The sequence below is a fragment of the Oncorhynchus nerka genome, linkage group LG11, assembly GCF_034236695.1.
Source record: "Oncorhynchus nerka isolate Pitt River linkage group LG11, Oner_Uvic_2.0, whole genome shotgun sequence".
NCBI classification, from domain to species: Eukaryota; Metazoa; Chordata; class Actinopteri; order Salmoniformes; family Salmonidae; genus Oncorhynchus; species Oncorhynchus nerka.
In genome coordinates, this window is record NC_088406.1 from 21,773,373 (window position 1) to 21,794,154 (window position 20,782).

At 43.5% G+C, this 20,782-nt stretch overlaps 1 protein-coding gene across 6 annotated transcripts in view; it reads left to right on the plus strand.

Annotated features, from left to right (window-relative positions):
• slc36a4 (solute carrier family 36 member 4) overlaps window positions 1-20,782 on the plus strand; it is a 261,014-nt gene that overhangs the window by 13,813 nt on the left and 226,419 nt on the right. For all 6 annotated transcript variants that reach the window (XM_065024294.1, XM_065024295.1, XM_065024299.1 and 3 more), the window contains exon 8: window positions 10,263-10,535. In XM_065024294.1, the coding sequence (XP_064880366.1) occupies window positions 10,263-10,535 (273 nt within the window). The remainder of the gene's footprint in view (window positions 1-10,262; window positions 10,536-20,782) is intronic.

Below are 20,782 nucleotides of genomic sequence, written 5' to 3' on the forward strand. Positions count from 1 at the left end.
GGTGATGTACAATTAGATGGTGTTTGGAGGATGAACTCTTGTCATCTCAACTCTTGAGCTGTTCGAATGGTTGACTTGCAGTGACACACAACGTTCCCTAGGAGACGCTAGTGGTGTTTCATCTCTGAGCTCTCTGCTTGCCTGACTTTTTCAGCCTCTCTTTCTTTCTCTCTCGTGCTCCCACACAATTTATGAACTGTATTAGATGGTGATCTCTTCCTTATGGACTAGCATAGATAGTCAACCATTTCCATATGGACAACGATAAAAACTTCATGCAGTGCCTCTTTAATTCAAAACTCCAATGTGATTATTTGGTAGGACATAGCCAGGAGTTGTATTATCAGAGTGATGAAGTATGGTACAATCTTATATTCAAATGGACTGAAACTCTTAAACACTTACGATGGAACATTTAAAAAATCTATTTCTTTCTATTTCTAATAAAGTTATTTATTTATTGGGTTGCAACTCCTCAATCCAAACATGTAGCATCCTTAGGCCTTCTGCGAACTGCCGTACTACGTACTCTCTGTGATCTCAGTTCATCAGGAAACATTTACTGCTGACCCGGGTCTCTCTGTGTGTGTTTAGGCTCAATATACTAATTGTTTACACTCATATAGGAGTACACACAGAAAATGTATTTGTCAAAAGCTGAGCAAAGCATCCTATTGGTAGTTAAACAAACAGTGGGGTTGAACGGGGCAAAGCCACCAGAGCTTTAGAATTTTCGAACATGGCAGATGAGATATGAGTGTCTAGTTGTTCTGAATTAGAAAAAGTAAACAGAGGAATTGGATACAATATTTAGATTGCTTTAATGATCTGTATAGCGCTGGTTGGTTGGCCCGTTGCATTGTGGGTACAACTCTATTCCCAAACTAGGTTCTAATACCTTGTTTGTTTCCCCTGTAAATTAAGTCTTTAAACTCTTATTTTCACAGTTTTTATCCATGGTGACCATTTAGCCAGAGGTGGAATGTGCACCATGCCAACTTTTGTTCTTTTAGAGCTTGATGTCATAGCCAGGATCATATTCTGGACAGCCATTGGTCCATACTAGAGGTGTGCCCACGTCGTTTATATTATAGTACTTTATTTACAAAAAAATAGTTTATTAAAATAATTATTTTCTATTATATTGACGAGATGTTCCAGTGACCGCTTTAACAATGGCAATACATATCCTCAAAGATGGAAGGCAGGCGGGAGGAGGCAAGATCTGGTGGTACCATTCTTGCCAATGAGAGGGCAGATACGTGTGTCAACAACCGGCCATAGAGATGGAGGACTCATCTTTTTATCATTGTCCATATTCAATAAATTATAGTTACTGGATATACAGTGGGGCAAAAACGTATTTAGTCAGCCACCAATTGCGCAAGTTCTCCCACTTAAAAAGATGAGAGGCCTGTAATTTTCATCATAGGTACACTTCAACTATGACAGACAAAATGAGGAAAAAAACATCCAGAAAATCACATTGTAGGATTTTGAATGAATTTATTTGCAAATTATGGTGGAAAATAAGTATTTGGTCACCTACAAACAAGCAAGATGTCTGGCTCTCACAGACCTGTAACTTCTTCTTTAAGAGGCTCCTCTGTTCTCCACTCATTACATGTATTAATGGCACCTGTTTGAACTTGTTATCAGTATAAAAGACACCTGTCCACAACCTCAAACAGTCACACTCCAAACTCCACTATGGCCAAGACCAAAGAGCTGTCAAAGGACACCAGAAACAAAATTGTAGACCTGCACCAGGCTGGGAAGACTGAATCTGCAATAGGTAAGCAGCTTGGTTTGAATAAATCAACTGTGGGAGCAATTATTAGGAAATGGAAGACATACAAGATCACTGATAATCTCCCTCGATCTGGGGCTCCACGCAAGATCTCACCCCGTGAGGTCAAAATGATCACAAGAACGGTGAGCAAAAATCCCAGAACCATATGGGAGGACCTAGTGAATGACCTGCAGAGAGCTGGGACCAAAGTAACAAAGCCTACCATCAGTAAGACACTACACCGCCAGGGACTCAAATCCTGCAGTGCCAGACGTGTCCCCCGTGTCCCCCTGCTTAAGCCAGTACATGTCCAGGCCCGTCAAATAACTTTTTGGTAAAAACTCAACTCGTTGTGTTTGGAGGACAAAGAATGCTGAGTTGCATCCAAAGAACACCATACCTACTGTGAAGCATGGGGGTGGAAACATCATGCTTTGGGGCTGTTTTTCTGCAACGGGACCAGGATGACTGATCCATGTAAAGGAAAGAATGATTGGAGGCATGTATCGTGAGATTTTGAGTGAAAACCTCCTTCCATCAGCAAGGGCATTGAAGATGAAACGTGGCTGGGTCTTTCAGCATGACAATGATCCCGAACACACCGCCCGGGCAACGAAGGAGTGGCTTCGTAAGAAGCATTTCAAGGTCCTGGAGTGGCCTAGCCAGTCTCCAGATCTCAACCCCATAGAAAATCGTTGGAGGGAGTTGAAAGTCCGTGTTGCCCAGCAACAGCCCCAAAACATCACCGCTCTAGAGGAGATCTACAGAAGGAGGAATGGGCCAAAATACCAGCAACAGTGTGTGAAAACCTTGTGAAGACTTCCAGAAAATGTTTGACCTCTGTCATTGCCAACAAAGGGTATATAACAAAGTATTGAGACTTTTTGTTATTGACCAAATACTTATTTTCCACCATAATTTGCAAATAAATTCATAAATCCTACAATGTAATTTTCTAGAATTTTTTTCTTCTCATTTTGTATGTCATAGTTGAAGTGTACATATGATGATAAATTACAGGCCTCATCTTTTTAAGTGGGAGAACTTGCACAATTGGTGGCTGACTAAATACTTTTTGCCCCACTGTATTTCAGTGGAGTTCTTTGGGACGTGTATGTAAGTGCAATATGTAGTATCTAACTGGACTGGTGTCCATCTCTCTATGGTGCTTAGTTATGAGATGATGTGATGCAGTATTCCTCCTTATGGGATTATGTGAGGCTATATCAGTGTGCATTATTTAATACTAGTTGTCTAGAGCTAGGAAGGAAGCCCTGTACTACTATATCATATGAAATCAATACCACACATCTTTTCTCTCTCTTTGTCGCTCTCTATCCCCCCCTCCCTCTCTACCCTCCCTCTTCTCTTTCTCTCTCTCTCTTGCATAATTTATTTCCTGGCATCCACAACAAACAAGCTTACATACATAAACATAGTAGATATTCAGTTTACTCCACAGTTTATACAAGCAGGCATACATTACTGTAGTAAATGCACTCTCGGGGCTGTGCCATTGAACCTACAGAAGAACATAGAGGTAACGCCAACAAAAAGTCTCTTAATAGAGCATTGGGCCACCATGAGCCAGAACAGCTTCAATGCACCTTGGCATAGATTCTGCAAGTGTCTGAAACTCTGTTGGAGGGATGCGACACCATTCGTCCATAGAAATTCCATAATTTGGTGTTGATGAAAAATGCGGTCTCAAGTGCCACTCCAGAATTGCCCACAAGTGTTCAATTTGGTTGAGAGCTGGTGACTGAGACACTCTCTCACTCACACATTCACACACACACACATTATACATGTCTATTATATTGACAAGATATTCCAGTGATTGCTCTAAAAATGGAAATACATCTTTGTATCTGTGCCATTATTGCCTTTATAGTGCTGCCCATGCTGTCACAGAAGCTATCTGCATTTTCAAGTAGTCAATTTTCTACTTCATTGTCTGATTGCTCTCAAATCATTGGAATCCCCACCTACTTTAAAATGATGGAAGCCCTCAATGGCAATGTTCATGCTAAAACGGGTTATATACATGATCGCTATGACAACGGGCACAACTCCCGATAGTCATTTTTCAAAGTTGCCAACATGCCACGTGCGTTCACTTATCAGTGCGTTCGTAACAACCTAACCATTACAAAACTTCTATTAGATCAAATAAGCCTCTCAAAGCAAATTAGCAATTCAGTTTGATGACCAACTTTAATACTTTTTCTCATTGACCTCCACACAAAAATTCCTCTTCGTCTGCTTATTTTCGTGGACAGATTTTGGGCTGAGTAAAACATCTCACTTCACCTCTTGCTCTCTTGTGTCTCTCATTTATTTAAGTGTTTCCTTTATTTTGGCACTTACCTGTACATACCCATCTCTGTATTAGAGGTCGACCAATTATTCGGAATGGCCGATTTAATTAGGGCCGATTTCAAGTATTCATAACAATGGGAAATCGGTATTTTTGGACGCCGATTTTGCCTATTTTATTATTGTCAGCTCGGGGGACCCAATGTTACAGTTAACTAGTCCAACGCAATAACGACCTGCCTCTCTCTCGTTGCACTCCACAAGGAGACTGCCTGTTACGCGAATGCAGTCAGCCAAGGTAAGTTGCTAGCTACCCTTAAACTTATCTTATAAAAAACAATAAATCATTATTTAAATTTTTTAAATTTTTTTAAATCACCTTTATTTAACCAGGTAGGCTAGTTGAGAACACCTTTATTTAACCAGGTAGGCTAGTTGAGAACACCTTTATTTAACCAGGTAGGCTAGTTGAGAACACCTTTATTTAACCAGGTAGGCTAGTTGAGAACACCTTTATTTAACCAGGTAGGCTAGTTGAGAACACCTTTATTTAACCAGGTAGGCTAGTTGAGAACAAGTTCTCATTTGCAACTGCGACCTGGACAAGATAAAGCAAAGCAGTGTGAACAAACAACAGTTACACATGGAGTAAACAATTAACAAGTCAATAACACAGTAGAAAAAAAAGTCTATATACATTGTGTGCAAAAGGCATGAGGAGGTAGGTGATTAATTACAATTTTGCAGATTAACGCTGGAGTGATAAATGATCAGATGCTCATGTACAGGTAGAGATTTTGGTGTGCAAAAGAGCAGAAAAGTAAATAAATATAAACAGTATGGGGATGAGGTAGGTAAAATTGGGTGGGCTATTGACCGATAGACTATGTACAGCTGCAGCGATCGGTTAGCTGCTCAGATAGCAGATGTTTGGGGGCGGAGCTGTTGGCCGAGGTTGGAGTAGCCAGGCGGAAGGCATGGCCAGCCGTTGAGAAATGCTCGTTGAAGTTTTCGATAATCATGGATTTATCGGTGGTGACCGTGTTACCTAGCCTCAGTGCAGTGGGCAGCTGGGAGGAGGTGCTCTTGTTCTCCATGGACTTCAGTGTCCCAGAACTTTTTGGAGTTGGAGCTACAGGATGCAAATTTCTGCCTGAAGAAGCTGGCCTTTGCTTTCCTGACTGACTGCGTGTATTGGTTCCTGACTTCCCTGAACAGTTGCATATCGCGGGGACTATTTGATGCTATTGCAGTCCGCCACAGGATGTTTTTGTGCTGGTCGAGGGCAGTCAAGTCTGGAGTGAACCAAGGGCTATATCTGTTCTTAGTTCTGCATTTTTTGAACGGAGCATGCTTATCTAAAATGGTGAGGAAGTTACTTTTAAAGAATGACCAGGCATCCTCAACTGACGGGATGAGGTCAATGTCCTTCCAGGATACCCGGGCCAGGTCGTTTTAGAAAGGCCTGCTCACAGAAGTGTTTTAGGGAGCGTTTGACTGTGGATCCGTAGCGGATACAGTCAATGAGGCAGTGATCTCTGAGATCCTGGTTGAAGACAGTGGAGGTGTATTTGGAGGGCCAGTTGGTCAGGATGACATCTATGAGGGAGGGTGCCCTTGTTTACAGATTTAGGGTTGTACCTGATGGGTTCCTTGTTGATTTGTGTGAGGTTGAGGGCATCTAGCTTAGATTGTAGGACTGCCGAGGTGTTAAGCATATCCCAGTTTAGGTCACCTAACGGAACAAACTCTAAAGCTAGATGGGGGGTGATCAATTCACAAATGGTGTCCAGGGCACAGCTGGGAGCTGATGGGGTCGGTAGCAGGCGGCAACAGTGAGAGACTTATTTCTGGAGAGAGTAATTTTTAAAATTAGTAGTTCGAACTGTTTGGGTATGGACCTGGAAAGTATGACATTACTTTGCAGGCTATCTCTGCAGTAGACTGCAACTCCTCCCCCTTTGGCAGTTCTCTCTTGATGGAAAATGTTATAGTTGGGTATGGAAATCTCAGAATTTTTGGTGGCCTTCCTGAGCCAGGATTCAGACATGGCAAGGACATCAGGGTTAGCAGAGTGTGCTAAAGCAGTGAGTAAAACAAACTTAGGGAGGAGGCTTCTGATGTTGACATGCATAAAACCAAGGCTTTTTCGATCACAGAAGTCAACAAATGCAGGGCCTGGGTTTACCTCAACATCACCCACGGAACAGAGGATGAGTACTTTGAGGGTGCGGCTAAAGGCAATCAAAACTGGTCGCCTAGAGCGTTGGGGACAAAGAATAAAAGGAGCAGATTTCTGGGCATGGTAGAATATATTCAGGGCATAATGCGCAGACTGGTATGGTGGGGTGCGGGTACAGCGGAGGTCAGCCCAGGCACTGGGTGATGATAAGAGGTTGCATCTCTGGACATGCTGGTTGAAATGGGTGAGGTCACCGCATGTGTGGGAGGTGGGACAAAGGAGGTATCAGGGGTATGAAGAGTGGAACTAGGGGCTGCATTGTAAACTAAAACAATGATAACTAACCTGAACAACAGTATACAAGGCATATTGACATTTGAGAGAGACATACAGCGAGGCATACAGTAATCACAGGTGTTGAATGGGAGAGCTAGCTAAAACAGTAGGTGAGACAACAACAGCTAATCAGCTAGCACAACAACAGCAGGTCAAATGGCGTTGACTAGGCAGAGAGGGTCGGATTGTCTACACACAGAGCCTGAGTGCGGCCGACAGATAAAACATAAACAAACAGAATGGAGTACCGTGATTAATGGACAGTCCAGCAGGCATCAGCTATGTAGCCAAGTGATCACAGTGTCCAGGGGGCAGCGATGGATGGGACAGGGAAGCTAGACTGGCGAGTATTATCCAGGCTAAAAAAAAACTGGCTGGCTGTGCAGAAGGTAAAAGCCGCTAGCAGTGGCTAACAATGACTAAATAGCTTGTAGCTAGTTAGCTGGTTAGCTTCTGGAGGTTCTTGAATGTGTTCTAATTTTTTATATTTTTTATAGCGATTCCGTATCACATCGGGTGAGGCAGGTTACCGGAAGGTAAATCTAATTAAAAATCGAAAAAGAGATTGAAAGTAAATATGGGTCCAGTGAGTGGTTGGGCTGGCTGCGGCGATTCAGACAGTTAGCAGGCCTGTGCTAACAAGCTAACAGTTAGTAGGCCGGGGCTAAACAAGCTAGCAGATAGCAGACCGTGGCTAAATAAGCTAGCAGTTAGCAGGCCGAATTAGCAAGCAAGCAGATAGCAAGGGCTAGAAAGTTAGCCTTTGGGGGACGTCGCGATGGGGTTAAGTCTAATGATCACTAGTTAACTACACATGATTGATGATATGACTAGATATTATCTAGCGTGTCCTGCGTTGCATATAATCTGACTAAGCATTCAAGTATCTGACTGAGCGATGGTAGGCAGAAGCAGGCTCGTAAACATTCATTCAAACAGCACTTTCATGTGTTTTGCTATCAGCTCTTCGTTGTGCGTCAAGCATTGCGCTGTTTATGACTTCAAGCCTATCAACTCCCGAGATGAGGCTGGTGTAACCGAAGTGAAATGGCTGGCTAGTTAGCGCGCGCTAATAGCCTTTCAAACATCACTCGCTCTGAGCCTGTGGTTCTTTCCCTTGCTCTGCATGGGTAACGCTGCTTCGATGGTGGCTGTTGTCGTTGTGTTGCTGGTTCGAGCCCAGGTAGGAGCGAGGAGCGGGACGGAAGCTAAACTCTTAAACTGGCAATACTAAAGTGCCTAGAAGAACATCCAATAGTCAAAGGTTAATGAAGTACAAATGGTATAGAGGAAAATAGTCCTATAATTACAATAATAACTACAACCTAAAACTTCTTACCTGGGAATATTGAAGACTCGTGTTAAAAGGAACCACCAGCTTTCATATGGTCTCATGTTCTGAGCAACGAACTTAAACGTTAGCTTTCTTACATAGCACATATTGCACTTTCTTCTCTTTTACTTTCTTTGTTTTTGCATTATTTAAACCAAATTGAACATGTTTCATTATTTATTTGAGGCTAAATTGAATTTATTGATGTATTATATTAAGTTAAAATAAGTGTTCATTCAGTATTGTTGTAATTGTCATTATTACCAACTTTAAATGTAACATTTTTTTTTAAACGATTTAATCGGTATCGGCGTTTTTGGCCCTCCAATAATCGGTATTGGTATCGGCGTTGAAAAATCATAATCGGTCGACCTCTACTCTGTATGTGTTCATAGTATGACAACAGCTAGCTACATAGAGTGCATTCGGAAAGTATTCAGACCCCTTGAGTTTTTCCACATTTTGTTACGTTACAGCCTTTTTCTAAAATGGATTAAATTATATTTTAGATTAGTTTCTAGATATTTGTATTAAAAATTAGGAACAGAACTACCTTCTTTACATAAATATTCAGACCCTTTGCTCTGAGACTTGAAATTGAGCTCAGGTGAATCCTGTTTCCATTGATCATTCTTGAGCTGTTTCTACAACTTGATTGTAGATTCAATGGATTGGACATGATTTGGAAAGGCACACCACTGTCTATTAAGGTCTCACAGCTGACAATTGTTTTTATTTGTTTTTTTTTATTTCACCTTTATTTAACCAGGTAGGCAAGTTGAGAACAAGTTCTCATTTACAATTGCGACCTGGCCAAGATAAAGCAAAGCAGTTCGACACATACAACGACACAGAGTTACACATGGAGTAAAACAAACATACAGTCAATAATACAGTAAAAAAAACAAGTCTATATACAATGTGAGCAAATGAGGTGAGATAGGGGAGGTAAAGGCAAAAAAGGCCATGGTGGCAAAGTAAATACAATATAGCAAGTAAAACACTGGAATGGTAGTTTTGCAATGGAAGAATGTGCAAAGTAGAAATAAAAATAATGGGGTGCAAAGGAGCAAAATAAATAAATAAATTAAATACAGTTGGGAAAGAGGTAGTTGTTTGGGCTAAATTATAGGTGGGCTATGTACAGGTGCAGTAATCTGTAAGATGCTCTGACAGTTGGTGCTTAAAGCTAGTGAGGGAGATAAGTGTTTCCAATTTAAGAGATTTTTGTAGTTCGTTCCAGTCATTGGCAGCAGAGAACTGGAAGGAGAGGCGGCCAAAGAAAGAATTGGTTTTGGGGGTGACTAGAGAGATATACCTGCTGGAGCGTGTGCTACAGGTGGGAGATGCTATGGTGACCAGGGAGCTGAGATAAGGGGGGACTTTACCTAGCAGGGTGTTATTAATTAATAAGCACTTTAGTTAGATTTATTTAATCATTCTTTAAAGCAAGGTCATCAATTGAGAACCTGTTTTTATGGTGGTGAGTGAGTGACTTGTGATAATTATAAATGAGTTAATGGGTGAACAAACTACACACTGTATTTCCAGGTAGCACCATTTCTCTCCATGCATTCGTAGCCCTCCACCTCTGGGACTGGGAGACTAGCGGTTAAGAGTGTTGGACTAGTAACTGAAAGGTTGCTGGTTTGAATCCCCCTTGCCCTTGAGCAAGGCACTTAACGCTAATTGCTACTCTTAAGTCGCTCTGGATAAGAGTGTCTGCTAAATGACTAAAATGTAATAGCAGACAGTCTAATTGAATGAAATCCTGATTTTTCTAACCTGTCTGAGCTGTGGGATAAGATGGAATCATGGGGATATAATATGGAGCCCCTACCTCTCCTCTACCCTCCCATTTCTAGTCCACTCCCTGGTGTTGTGTTGAATATTCATCAATCCCCGAAAGTTTTCTGATAGTTTCTCTCTGGGAAAAGCTTTTGCTGTTGATCGAAGCGGGAGAGCTGCTTATCGACAAGCAAGAGGCCAATCCACTTCACTTATCGACAAGCACGAGGCCAATCCACTTCTTCACTTCCATGATAAGCTCCTACATTGTTTTTCTCTGGCAAGGAGAGAACATGCAGTAGCCTTAATTGCAGTCTGTAGATTTAGTGGGATCTCTATCTGAAGGTCTATCGGAAGGTTCCTTCCTGAAGGTTGGCAGGGTGATGGGGTGAGTTTCACTTATGAACAGACGACCATTAATCACACCTTTTTGTGTGGGGGTGTGTGTGTGGATGTGTGCATGTATGCGTGTGTGTGCGTGCACCTGTGTGTATCCATTCCTTCCTCTCTAGGTCGTTGAGGGATACCAAGGTGTAAACATCACCCTGGCAGCTGAATCCCTGTCATTCGCCAACACCTCCATGGTGCCAGCCCTGGTCCCTCTACCCACCATGGTGCCCTCTGAGCCCTGGGCACTGGACCTGCGTCTTTACATGCTCTTCTTCCTGCCCTTCCTCATCCTGCTGGTGTTCATGAAGGACCTGAAGAACATGGCCGTCCTGTCGTTGCTGGCCAACGTCTGCATGGCCGTCAGCGTCATCATCATCTTCCAGTACATCACGACGGTAAGCATGTTGTTTACACTGTTGTTGTTTACACTGTTGTTGTGGCTGTCAGGGTCATCATCATCTTCCAGTACATCACGACGGTAAGCATGTTTACACTGTTGTTGTTTACACTGTTGTTGTGGCTGTCAGGGTCATCATCCTCTTCCAGTACATCACGACGGTAAGCATGTTGTTTACACTGTTGTTGTTTACACTGTTGTTGTGGCTGTCAGGGTCATCATCATCTTCCAGTACATCACGACGGTAAGCATGTTGTTTACACTGTTGTTGTTTACACTGTTGTTGTGGCTGTCAGGGTCATCATCATCTTCCAGTACATCACGACGGTAAGCATGTTGTTTACACTGTTGTTGTGGCTGTCAGGGTCATCATCCTCTTCCAGTACATCACGACGGTAAGCATGTTGTTTACACTGTTGTTGTTTACACTGTTGATGATGACCCTGACAGCCACAACCTCTTCCAGTACATCACGACGGTAAGCATGTTGTTTACACTGTTGTTGTTTACACTGTTGATGATGACCCTGACAGCCACAACCTCTTCCAGTACATCACGACGGTAAGCATGTTGTTTACACTGTTGTTGTGGCTGTCAGGGTCATCATCATCTTCCAGTACATCACGACGGTAAGCATGTTGTTTACACTGTTGATGATGACCCTGACAGCCACAACCTCTTCCAGTACATCACGATGGTAAGCATGTTGTTTACACTGTTGTTGTTTACACTGTTGATGATGACCCTGACAGCCACAACCTCTTCCAGTACATCACGACGGTAAGCATGTTGTTTTTATGGCCATCAGCATCATCATCTTCCAGTCTCATGACGGTAAGCATGTTGTTTACACTGTTGTTGTTTACACTGTTGTTGTGGCTGTCAGGGTCATCATCATCTTCCAGTACATCACAACGGTAAGCATGTTGTTTTTATGGCCATCAGCATCATCATCTTCCAGTCTCATGACGGTAAGCATGTTGTTTACACTGTTGTTGTTTACACTGTTGTTGTGGCTGTCAGGGTCATCATCATCTTCCAGTCTCATGACGGTAAGCATGTTGTTTTTATGGCCATCAGCATCATCATCTTCCAGTCTCATGACGGTATGTGGAGTAAGTCAGTGGGAAACGGTTATCCATGTTTAACACTACTCTAGTACAGTTTGTTTATGTGGTAGTCACGCTCCAGATGTTGTCGTCCACCTGCACAACGGTTCTCCACCTGGGCACTTAAAATCTGTGATTCAAATGTGTGTGTGGGGAGATGATGTGTTCTTCTTTGGACTTTTTTCTCCATTACCTTTATCGCGGAAGTCTGTGCGAGACACACACACCATACCCCCAGCTGTTCTAGACTGTTTTTACACTGTTGTGGTGACGCGCCCCATTGTGTTGGCTTTGATATTGACCTGAAGCCAGTCTTCAGTGTACCTCAGACAGAGACATGGTTAAAAATAATGTAGCTAGTTCAGTCGTCAGTTGAACGGTGTTTCCTCCGACACATTGGTGCAGCTGGCTTCCGGGTTATGCGGGCGGGTGTTAAGAAGTGTGGTTTGGCGGGTCATGTTTCGGAGGACGCATGACTCGACCTTCGCCTCTCCCGAGCCCGTTGGGGAGTTGCAGCAATGAGATAAGAAGATCGTAATAATGGAAAAATGGTGTAGCTTATGTAACTGAATGCCTGTAGGTTGTCTTTGCCAATTACCAATTGGCTGTGAACAATCGTGTGTGTGTGTGTGTGTGTGTGGGAACTGGGAAGTAGCTGTCTGTGTAAAATATTGAATCTCCCTGTGGTCTGCATATGTCCACTGTGGAAGATCATACCCCTTGTCTGTACTGTCTGCTTCTGTGAAACGTGAGACTCCCTTGTATCCACTACGTCTCCTGTGTACTGCTGAGCGATTTTAAAAACGCAAACAAAAAAATGTAAACAACTAATTTACAGTTTTTTGTTGTTGTGAGCTCGATGTGCAGTTTCTGTAGAGAGTCTACCGGTCTAAAGTTTTAGAACAACTCCATTTTTCCTGTTTTTATTGAAATTCACACAGTTTAATGTCTTAATGTACTCTTTAATGAAAGAATAGAACAAGTAAACAATTGGAGACAAAAAATAAATCATGGAATCCTTTTGTTCAACAAAATGTACTCAACATTTTTGACTCATCAAAGGTAGCCAGCTTGGGCAGACATATCAGCCGAACAGACTCGCGCCATTCTTTTTACAATGGAAATCAAATATTTTTCGGAATGTTCTTCCTAACACTGTTGCAAAAGTTCCCACAAAGTGTTGTAGGTTGCTTTGCTTTCACCCTTCTGCCCAGTTCATCCCAAACCAGCTCAATGGGGTTTGTCTGGAGACTGTGCTGGCCATTCCATGATTTGAAGCCTACCGTCTTATTTTCTTCGAAGGTAGTTCTGACGCAGCCTAGAGGTATGTTTTGGGTCATTATCTTGCTTTAGGATAAACCCTTGACCAATACACCAGAGGGTATTGCATAGCGCTGCAAAATGCTGTGGTAGCCATTTTGGTTCAGGCTGTCACTCACTCTGTGCAAGTCGCCGACTCTGGATCCAGCAAAAGAGCCCGAGACATCCTCCTCTGTGTTTGACAGTTGGTGTCACACACTGAAGAACCATCCTTTTACCTACTCGATGGTGTACAAAAACCCTGCGTGATGAACCGAAGATTTCACATTTTGATTCATAAGACTTAAGACACAAGTCTTCTGTAGTCCACTGGTGGTGTTTCATGGCCCAGGCAAGCCTCTCTTATTTTGCCATTTTAGCAATGGCTTTCTTACTGCCACTCGACCTGTCAAACCTGCAGCTTGTTAAAACTTTAGACCGGTAGTCTCTTTCACGCAGGGTGAAACTGAGACTCGTTTACTTCGACCAGTATTAAGTTGTGCTTGAAGCTGTTGCCCTGTGAGCCGGCTATCACGCTAGCTGTTGACTCTCAGAAACTTGTCTTCTGATTCTGTTTTGGCTTTAGGTCTGTCAGACCTCTTCCTGTCAGAGTTCCCTCCAGGTTCCAAGTGCCTTTTGATGATGTAGGAAACTGTACTCACTGACACCATGGCTTTCTTTGCAATTTCTCTAAAGGAAAGACCTACACTTTTAAGGGTTATTATGGTCTGTCTGGCTTCCTTTGTTAATTGCTTTTTTCTTGCCATTATGATAGCAATATACTACTTATTGCAGTACAATACTGTCCAAATAATGCTTAAGAGGGTGTAGTAACAGTCTGTTCCAACACTGCTTTAATACAGACAGAGTAATCAACACCTGTAGGAATTGTTAGCACCAACTTTCAAGGCTTAATTTACTTCCATTGCTGCAGAACAGCTGTAAGTTGTTAACCCATTATTTGTTCCCTGAAAAAAAGCTTTTTTTTGTTTTACAACTCTGAAATGTACATTTTTTTTTCAGTTGTTGGTAAACTTTTTTAAAAACCTCTGGCTGTCTATCGCTTACATTTGAACCATTTCAGGTTATTCACTGGACTTGAACCGCTTACATTTCACCCACATTTTTGCAGTTTTTATTGTTCTAAAACTTTAGACCGGTAATGTAAATCAGATCAAGCCTGAACCGTGTGATGTAGTAGAGAGTTGTAGTTTCCAGCAGGCCAATATTTTACGTAGAATACCAGTCAAAAGATTAGGGACACCCACACATTCAATTTTTTTTTTTTTAACAATATTCTACATTGTAGAATAATATTGAAGACATCAAAACTATGAAATAACACATTTGGAATCATGTAGTAACCAAAAAAGTTTTAAACAATACAAAATATATTTTAGTTTCTTCAAAGTAGCCACCCTTTGCCTTGACAGGTTTACACACTCTTGGCATTCTCTCAACCAGCTTCACCTGGAATGCTTTTCCAACAGTTCCCACATACAGTTGAAGTCAGAAGTTTATATACACCTTAGTCAAATACATTTAAACTCAGTTTTTCACAATTCCTGACATTTAATCCTAGTAAATATTCCCTGTTTTATGTCAGTTAGGATCACCATTTTATTTTAAGAATGTGAAATGTCAGAATAATAGTAGAAATGATTTTATTTCAGCTTTTATTTCTTTCATCACATTCCCAGTGGGTCAGAAGTTTACATACACTCAATTAGTATTTAGTAGCTTTGCCTTTAAATGATTTAACTTGGGTCAAACATTTTGGGGAGCCTTCCACAAGCTTCCCACAAAAAGTTGGTTGAATTTTGGCCCATTCCTCTTAACAGAGTCAGGTTTGTAGGCCTCCTTGCTCGCACATGCTTTTTCAGTTCTGCCCACACTTTTTTTTAGTGGATTGAGGTCAGGGCTTTGTGATGGCCACTCCAATACCTTGACTTTGATGTCCTTAACTTCTTTGGGATAGGTGGGACGGTAGCCTCCCACTTGGCCAACATCCAGTGAAAATGCAGAGTGCCAAATTCAAATAAATTACTATAAAAATTTTACTTTCATGAAATCACACATGCAATACACCAAATTAAAGCTACACTTCTTGTTAATCCAGCGAACGTGTCAGATTTCAAAAAGGCTTTACGGTGAAAGCAAACAATGCTATTATCTGAGGACAGCACCCCAGCAAACAAACACAGACAATCATATTTCAACCCGCCAGACTCGACACACAATGCAGAAATAAAGATACAATTCATGCCTTACCTTTGACGAGCTTCTTCTCATGGCACTCCAATATGTCCCATAAACATCACAAATGGTCCCTTTGTTCGATTAATTCCGTCGATATATATGTGTGTGTATATATATATGTATCCAAAATATCAATTTATTTGGCGCGTTTGATCCAGAAAAACACCGGTTCCAACTCGCGCAACACGACTACAAAATATCTCATAAATTGCCTGTAATCTTTGTCCAAACATTTCAAACAACTTTCCTAATACAACTTTAGGTATTTTTTAACGTAAATAATCGATTCAATTTTACACGGGATAAACTGCGTTCAATACCGGAGGAAAACAAAGTGTAGCAGGCTTTCAGGTCACGCACCTCTAACAAAGAGTACACTTTTCTCTACCCTCGTTCTGAACAGTGCTGTTTCTTCATTTCATTTCGCCCTTACACAGTCTGGAGGTGTTGGGTCATTGTCCTGCTGAAAAACAAATGATAGTCCTACTAAGTGCAAACCAGATGGGATGGCATATCACTGCAGAATGCAGTGAGAATACAAAGTGTGTAAAGCTGTCGTCAATGCAAAGGATGAATACTTTTGATTTGTTTAACACTTTTTTGGGTTACAAATTGATTCTGTATGTTTTATAACATAGGTTTGATGTCTTCACTATTATTCTACAATGTAGAAAATGGTAGAAGTAAAGAAAAACCCTGGAAGGGGTAGGTGTGTCAACCTTTGAGTGGTACTGTAGTTTAGCAGATATCGTGGTAATTAATGACCATAATCCATTGCATGTCCGCTTAAACTTGTCCAGTCTGTGCGGTGCAGACACGGAAACTGAGGGAAGAGAACCCCGTGACGGAGAGGGATAGAAAGCAGTTGCTTTGCGTATCTGAAAATACATGAACCTAAGTCAAAAGTACACCCTGAAAAAATGATGATAAAAAGAAATACTCTACCATTCAAAAGTTTGGGGTCACTTAGAAGTTTTGTGGTCATTAAAATAACATCAAATTGATCAGAAATACAGTGTAGACATTGGGTAGGAGCAACAGGTTAAAGAGGTGGGGTTTCAGGTGTCTCCGGAAGGTGGTGATTGACTCCGCTGTCCTGGCGTCGTGAGGGAGTTTGTTCCACCATTGGGGGGCCAGAGCAGCGAACAGTTTTGACTGGGCTGAGCGGGAACTGTACTTCCTCAGTGGTAGGGAGGCGAGCAGGCCAGAGGTGGATGAACGCAGTGCCCTTGTTTGGGTGTATAGCCTGATCAGAGCCTGGAGGTACTGAGGTGCCGTTCCCCTCACAGCTCCGTAGGCAAGCACCATGGTCTTGTAGCGGATGCGAGCTTCAACTGGAAGCCAGTGGAGGGAGCGGAGGAGCGGGGTGACGTGAGAGAACTTGGGAAGGTTGAACACCAGATGGGCTGCGGCGTTCTGGATGAGTTGTAGGGGTTTAATGGCACAGGCAGGGAGCCCAGCCAACAGCGAGTTGCAGTAATCCAGACGGGAGATGACAAGTGCCTGGATTAGGACCTGCGCCGCTTCCTGTGTGAGGCAGGGTCGTACTCTGCGGATGTTGTAGAGCATGAACCTACAGGAACGGGCCACCGCCTTGATGTTAGTTGAGAACGACAGGGTGTTGTCTAGGATCACGCCAAGGTTCTTAGCGCTCTGGGAGGAGGACACAATGGAGTTGTCAACCGTGATGGCGAGATCATGGAACGGGCAGTCCTTCCCCGGGAGGAAGAGCAGCTCCGTCTTGCCGAGGTTCAGCTTGAGGTGGTGATCCGTCATCCACACTGATATGTCTGCCAGACATGCAGAGATGCGATTCGCCACCTGGTCATCAGAAGGGGGAAAGGAGAAGATTAATTGTGTGTCGTCTGCATAGCAATGATAGGAGAGACCATGTGAGGTTATGACAGAGCCAAGTGACTTGGTATATAGCGAGAATAGGAGAGGGCCTAGAACAGAGCCCTGGGGGACACCAGTGGTGAGAGCACGTGGTGAGGAGACGGATTCTCGCCACGCCACCTGGTAGGAGCGACCTGTCAGGTAGGACGCAATCCAAGCGTGGGCCGCGCCGGAGATGCCCAACTCGGAGAGGGTGGAGAGGAGGATCTGATGGTTCACAGTATCGAAGGCAGCCGATAGGTCTAGAAGGATGAGAGCAGAGGAGAGAGAGTTAGCTTTAGCAGTGTGGAGCGCCTCCGTGATACAGAGAAGAGCAGTCTCAGTTGAATGACTAGTCTTGAAACCTGACTGATTTGGATCAAGAAGGTCATTCTGAGAGAGATAGCGGGAGAGCTGGCCAAGGACGGCACGTTCAAGGGTTTTGGAGAGAAAAGAAAGAAGGGATACTGGTCTGTAGTTGTTGACATCGGAGGGATCGAGTGTAGGTTTTTTCAGAAGGGGTGCAACTCTCGCTCTCTTGAAGACGGAAGGGACGTAGCCAGCGGTCAGGGATGAGTTGATGAGCGAGGTGAGGTACGGGAGAAGGTCTCCGGAAATGGTCTGGAGAAGAGAGGAGGGGATAGGGTCAAGCGGGCAGGTTGTTGGGCGGCCGGCCGTCACAAGACGCGAGATTTCATCTGGAGAGAGAGGGGAGAAAGAGGTCAGAGCACAGGGTAGGGCAGTGTGAGCAGAACCAGCGGTGTCGTTTGACTTAGCAAACGAGGATCGGATGTCGTCGACCTTCTTTTCAAAATGGTTGACGAAGTCATCTGCAGAGAGGGAGGAGGGGGAGGGGGATTCAGGAGGGAGGAGAAGGTGGCAAAGAGCTTCCTAGGGTTAGAGGCAGATGCTTGGAATTTAGAGTGGTAGAAAGTGGCTTTAGCAGCAGCGACAGAAGAGGAAAATGTAGAGAGGAGGGAGTGAAAGGATGCCAGGTCCGCAGGGAGGCGAGTTTTCCTCCATTTCCGCTCGGCTGCCCGGAGCCCTGTTTTGTGAGCTCGCAATGAGTCGTCGAGCCACGGAGCGGGAGGGGAGGACCGAGCCGGCCTGGAGGATAGGGGACATAGAGAGTCAAAGGATGCAGAAAGGGAGGAGAGGAGGGTTGAGGAGGCAGAATCAGGAGATAGGTTGGAGAAGGTTTGAGCAGAGGGAAGAGATGATAGGATGGAAGAGGAGAGAGTAGCGGGGGAGAGAGAGCGAAGGTTGGGACGGCGCGATACCATCCGAGTAGGGGCAGTGTGGGAAGTGTTGGATGAGAGCGAGAGGGAAAAGGATACAAGGTAGTGGTCGGAGACTTGGAGGGGAGTTGCAATGAGGTTAGTGGAAGAACAGCATCTAGTAAAAATGAGGTCGAGCGTATTGCCTGCCTTGTGAGTAGGGGGGGAAGGTGAGAGGGAGAGGTCAAAAGAGGAGAGGAGTGGAAAGAAGGAGGCAGAGAGGAAAGAGTCAAAGGTAGACGTGGGGAGGTTAAAGTCGCCCAGAACTGTGAGAGGTGAGCCGTCCTCAGGAAAGGAGCTTATCAAGGCATCAAGCTCATTGATGAACTCTCCGAGGGAACCTGGAGGGCGATAAATGATAAGGATGTTAACCTGTTGCTTCTACCCTCTACTTTTTTGAACATTCTGTTAAAAATCGCGCAACATTTCAGCGCCCTGCTACTCATGCCAGGAATATAGTACGTTCATATGGTTAGAATGTGTGGATAGACAACACTCGGACGTTTATAAAACTGGTTAAATCACGACTGTGGCTATAACATAACGTGCGTTACATCGGAAAGCGCAGGAAAACCTGATCACAGAAAATGGAAATAAATATCCTTGCGCCACTTCCAGCAATTGTTCACAGTGAGCCGAATTACATAAGACTGAGGTTTCAACTCCCACAGCGTCCCCATGTTGTCTAGAGTCTTGTGAATTGAATCAGCTTTGATTCTTGGTTGAACCGAATCAGGGGAACCACTTACCTCCAGTCTCCGCCCAGATCATTTGGAAGAGCTCTCGCCTGAAATTTTTTCCAAGACGACAGCTAATGATTTTTACATCGCCTCCTGATGAATTTTATCGCTTATTAACGTTTACTAATACCTAAAGTTGCATTACAAACGTATTTCGAAGTGTTTTGTGAAAGTTTATCGTCGACTTTTTGAATTTTAAAAAATGACGTTACGTTTTGAAAACGCAGTTTTTTTCGTTTATCACACAGTCTACATATAACGATATCTTGGCTTTATATGGGCCGATTTAATCGAAATAAAGACCCAATAGTGTTTATGGGACATCTAATTTGTAAGTCGCTCTGGATAAGAGCGTCTGCTAAATGACTTAAATGTAAATGTAAATGTAGGAGTGCCAACAAAGAAGATGGTGAAAGGTAATGACTGTTTTCTATTTTATTGTGCGGTTTGTGTAACGCCGAAATGCTAATTATTTTGTTTACGTCCCCTGCGTGGCTTTTGTGTTGTAGTGTATTGGTGCATGCTATCAGATAATAGCTTCTCATGCTTTCGCCGAAAAGCATTTTAAAAATCTGACTTGTTGCCTGGATTCACAACGAGTGTAGCTTTAATTCGATACCCTGCATGTGTATTTTAATGAACGTTTGAGTTTTAACTAATACTATTAGCATTTAGCGTAGCGCATTTGCATTTCCAGAGCTCTAGTTGGGACGCAAGCGTCCCGAGTAGAAGCTTGAAAGGGCTGGTAACTGTGACAGCATGGAATTCAAAGGAGGCGATAGACAGATGGGTAAGGGGAGAAAGAGAGAATGACCACTTGGGAGAGATGTGGATCCCGGGGCCACCACCCCGCTGACCAGAAGCTCTCGGGGTGTGCGAGAACACGTGGGCGGACGAAGAGAGAGCAGTAGGAGTAGCAGTGTTATCTGTGGTGATCCATGTTTCCGTCAGTGCCAAGAAGTCGAGGGACTGGAGGGAGGCATAGGCTGAGATGAACTCTGCCTTGTTGGCCGCAGATCGGCAGTTCCAGAGGCTAGCGGAGACCTGGAACTCCACGTGGGTCGTGCGAGCTGGGACCACCAGATTAGGGTGGCCGCGGCCACGCGGTGTGGAGCGTTTTGTATGGTCTGTGCAGAGAGGAGAGAACAGGGATAGACAGACACATAGTTGACAGGCTACAGAAGAGGCTACGCTAATGCAAAGGAGATTGGAATGACAAGTGGACTACACGTCTCGAATGTTCAGAAAGTTAAGCTTACGTAGCAAGAATCTTATTGACTAAAATGATTAAAATGATACAGTACTGCTGAAGTAGGCTAGCTGGCAGTGGCTGCGTTGTTGACTTTGTAGGCTAGCTGGCAGTGGCTGCGTTGTTGACACTACACTAATCAAGTCGTTCCGTTGAGTGTGATAGTTTCCACAGTGCTGCTATTCGGGGGCTAGCTGGCTAGCTAGCAGTGTTGATTACGTTACGTTGCGTTAAAAGAACGACAATAGCTGGCTAGCTAACCTAGAAAATCGCTCTAGACTACACAATTATCTTTGATACAAAGACGGCTATGTAGCTAGCTATGTAGCTAGCTACGATCAAACAAATCAAACCGTTGTACTGTAATGAAATGAAATGAAAATGTGATACTACCTGTGGAGCGAAGCGGAATGCGACCGGGTTGTTGAGTGAGGAAG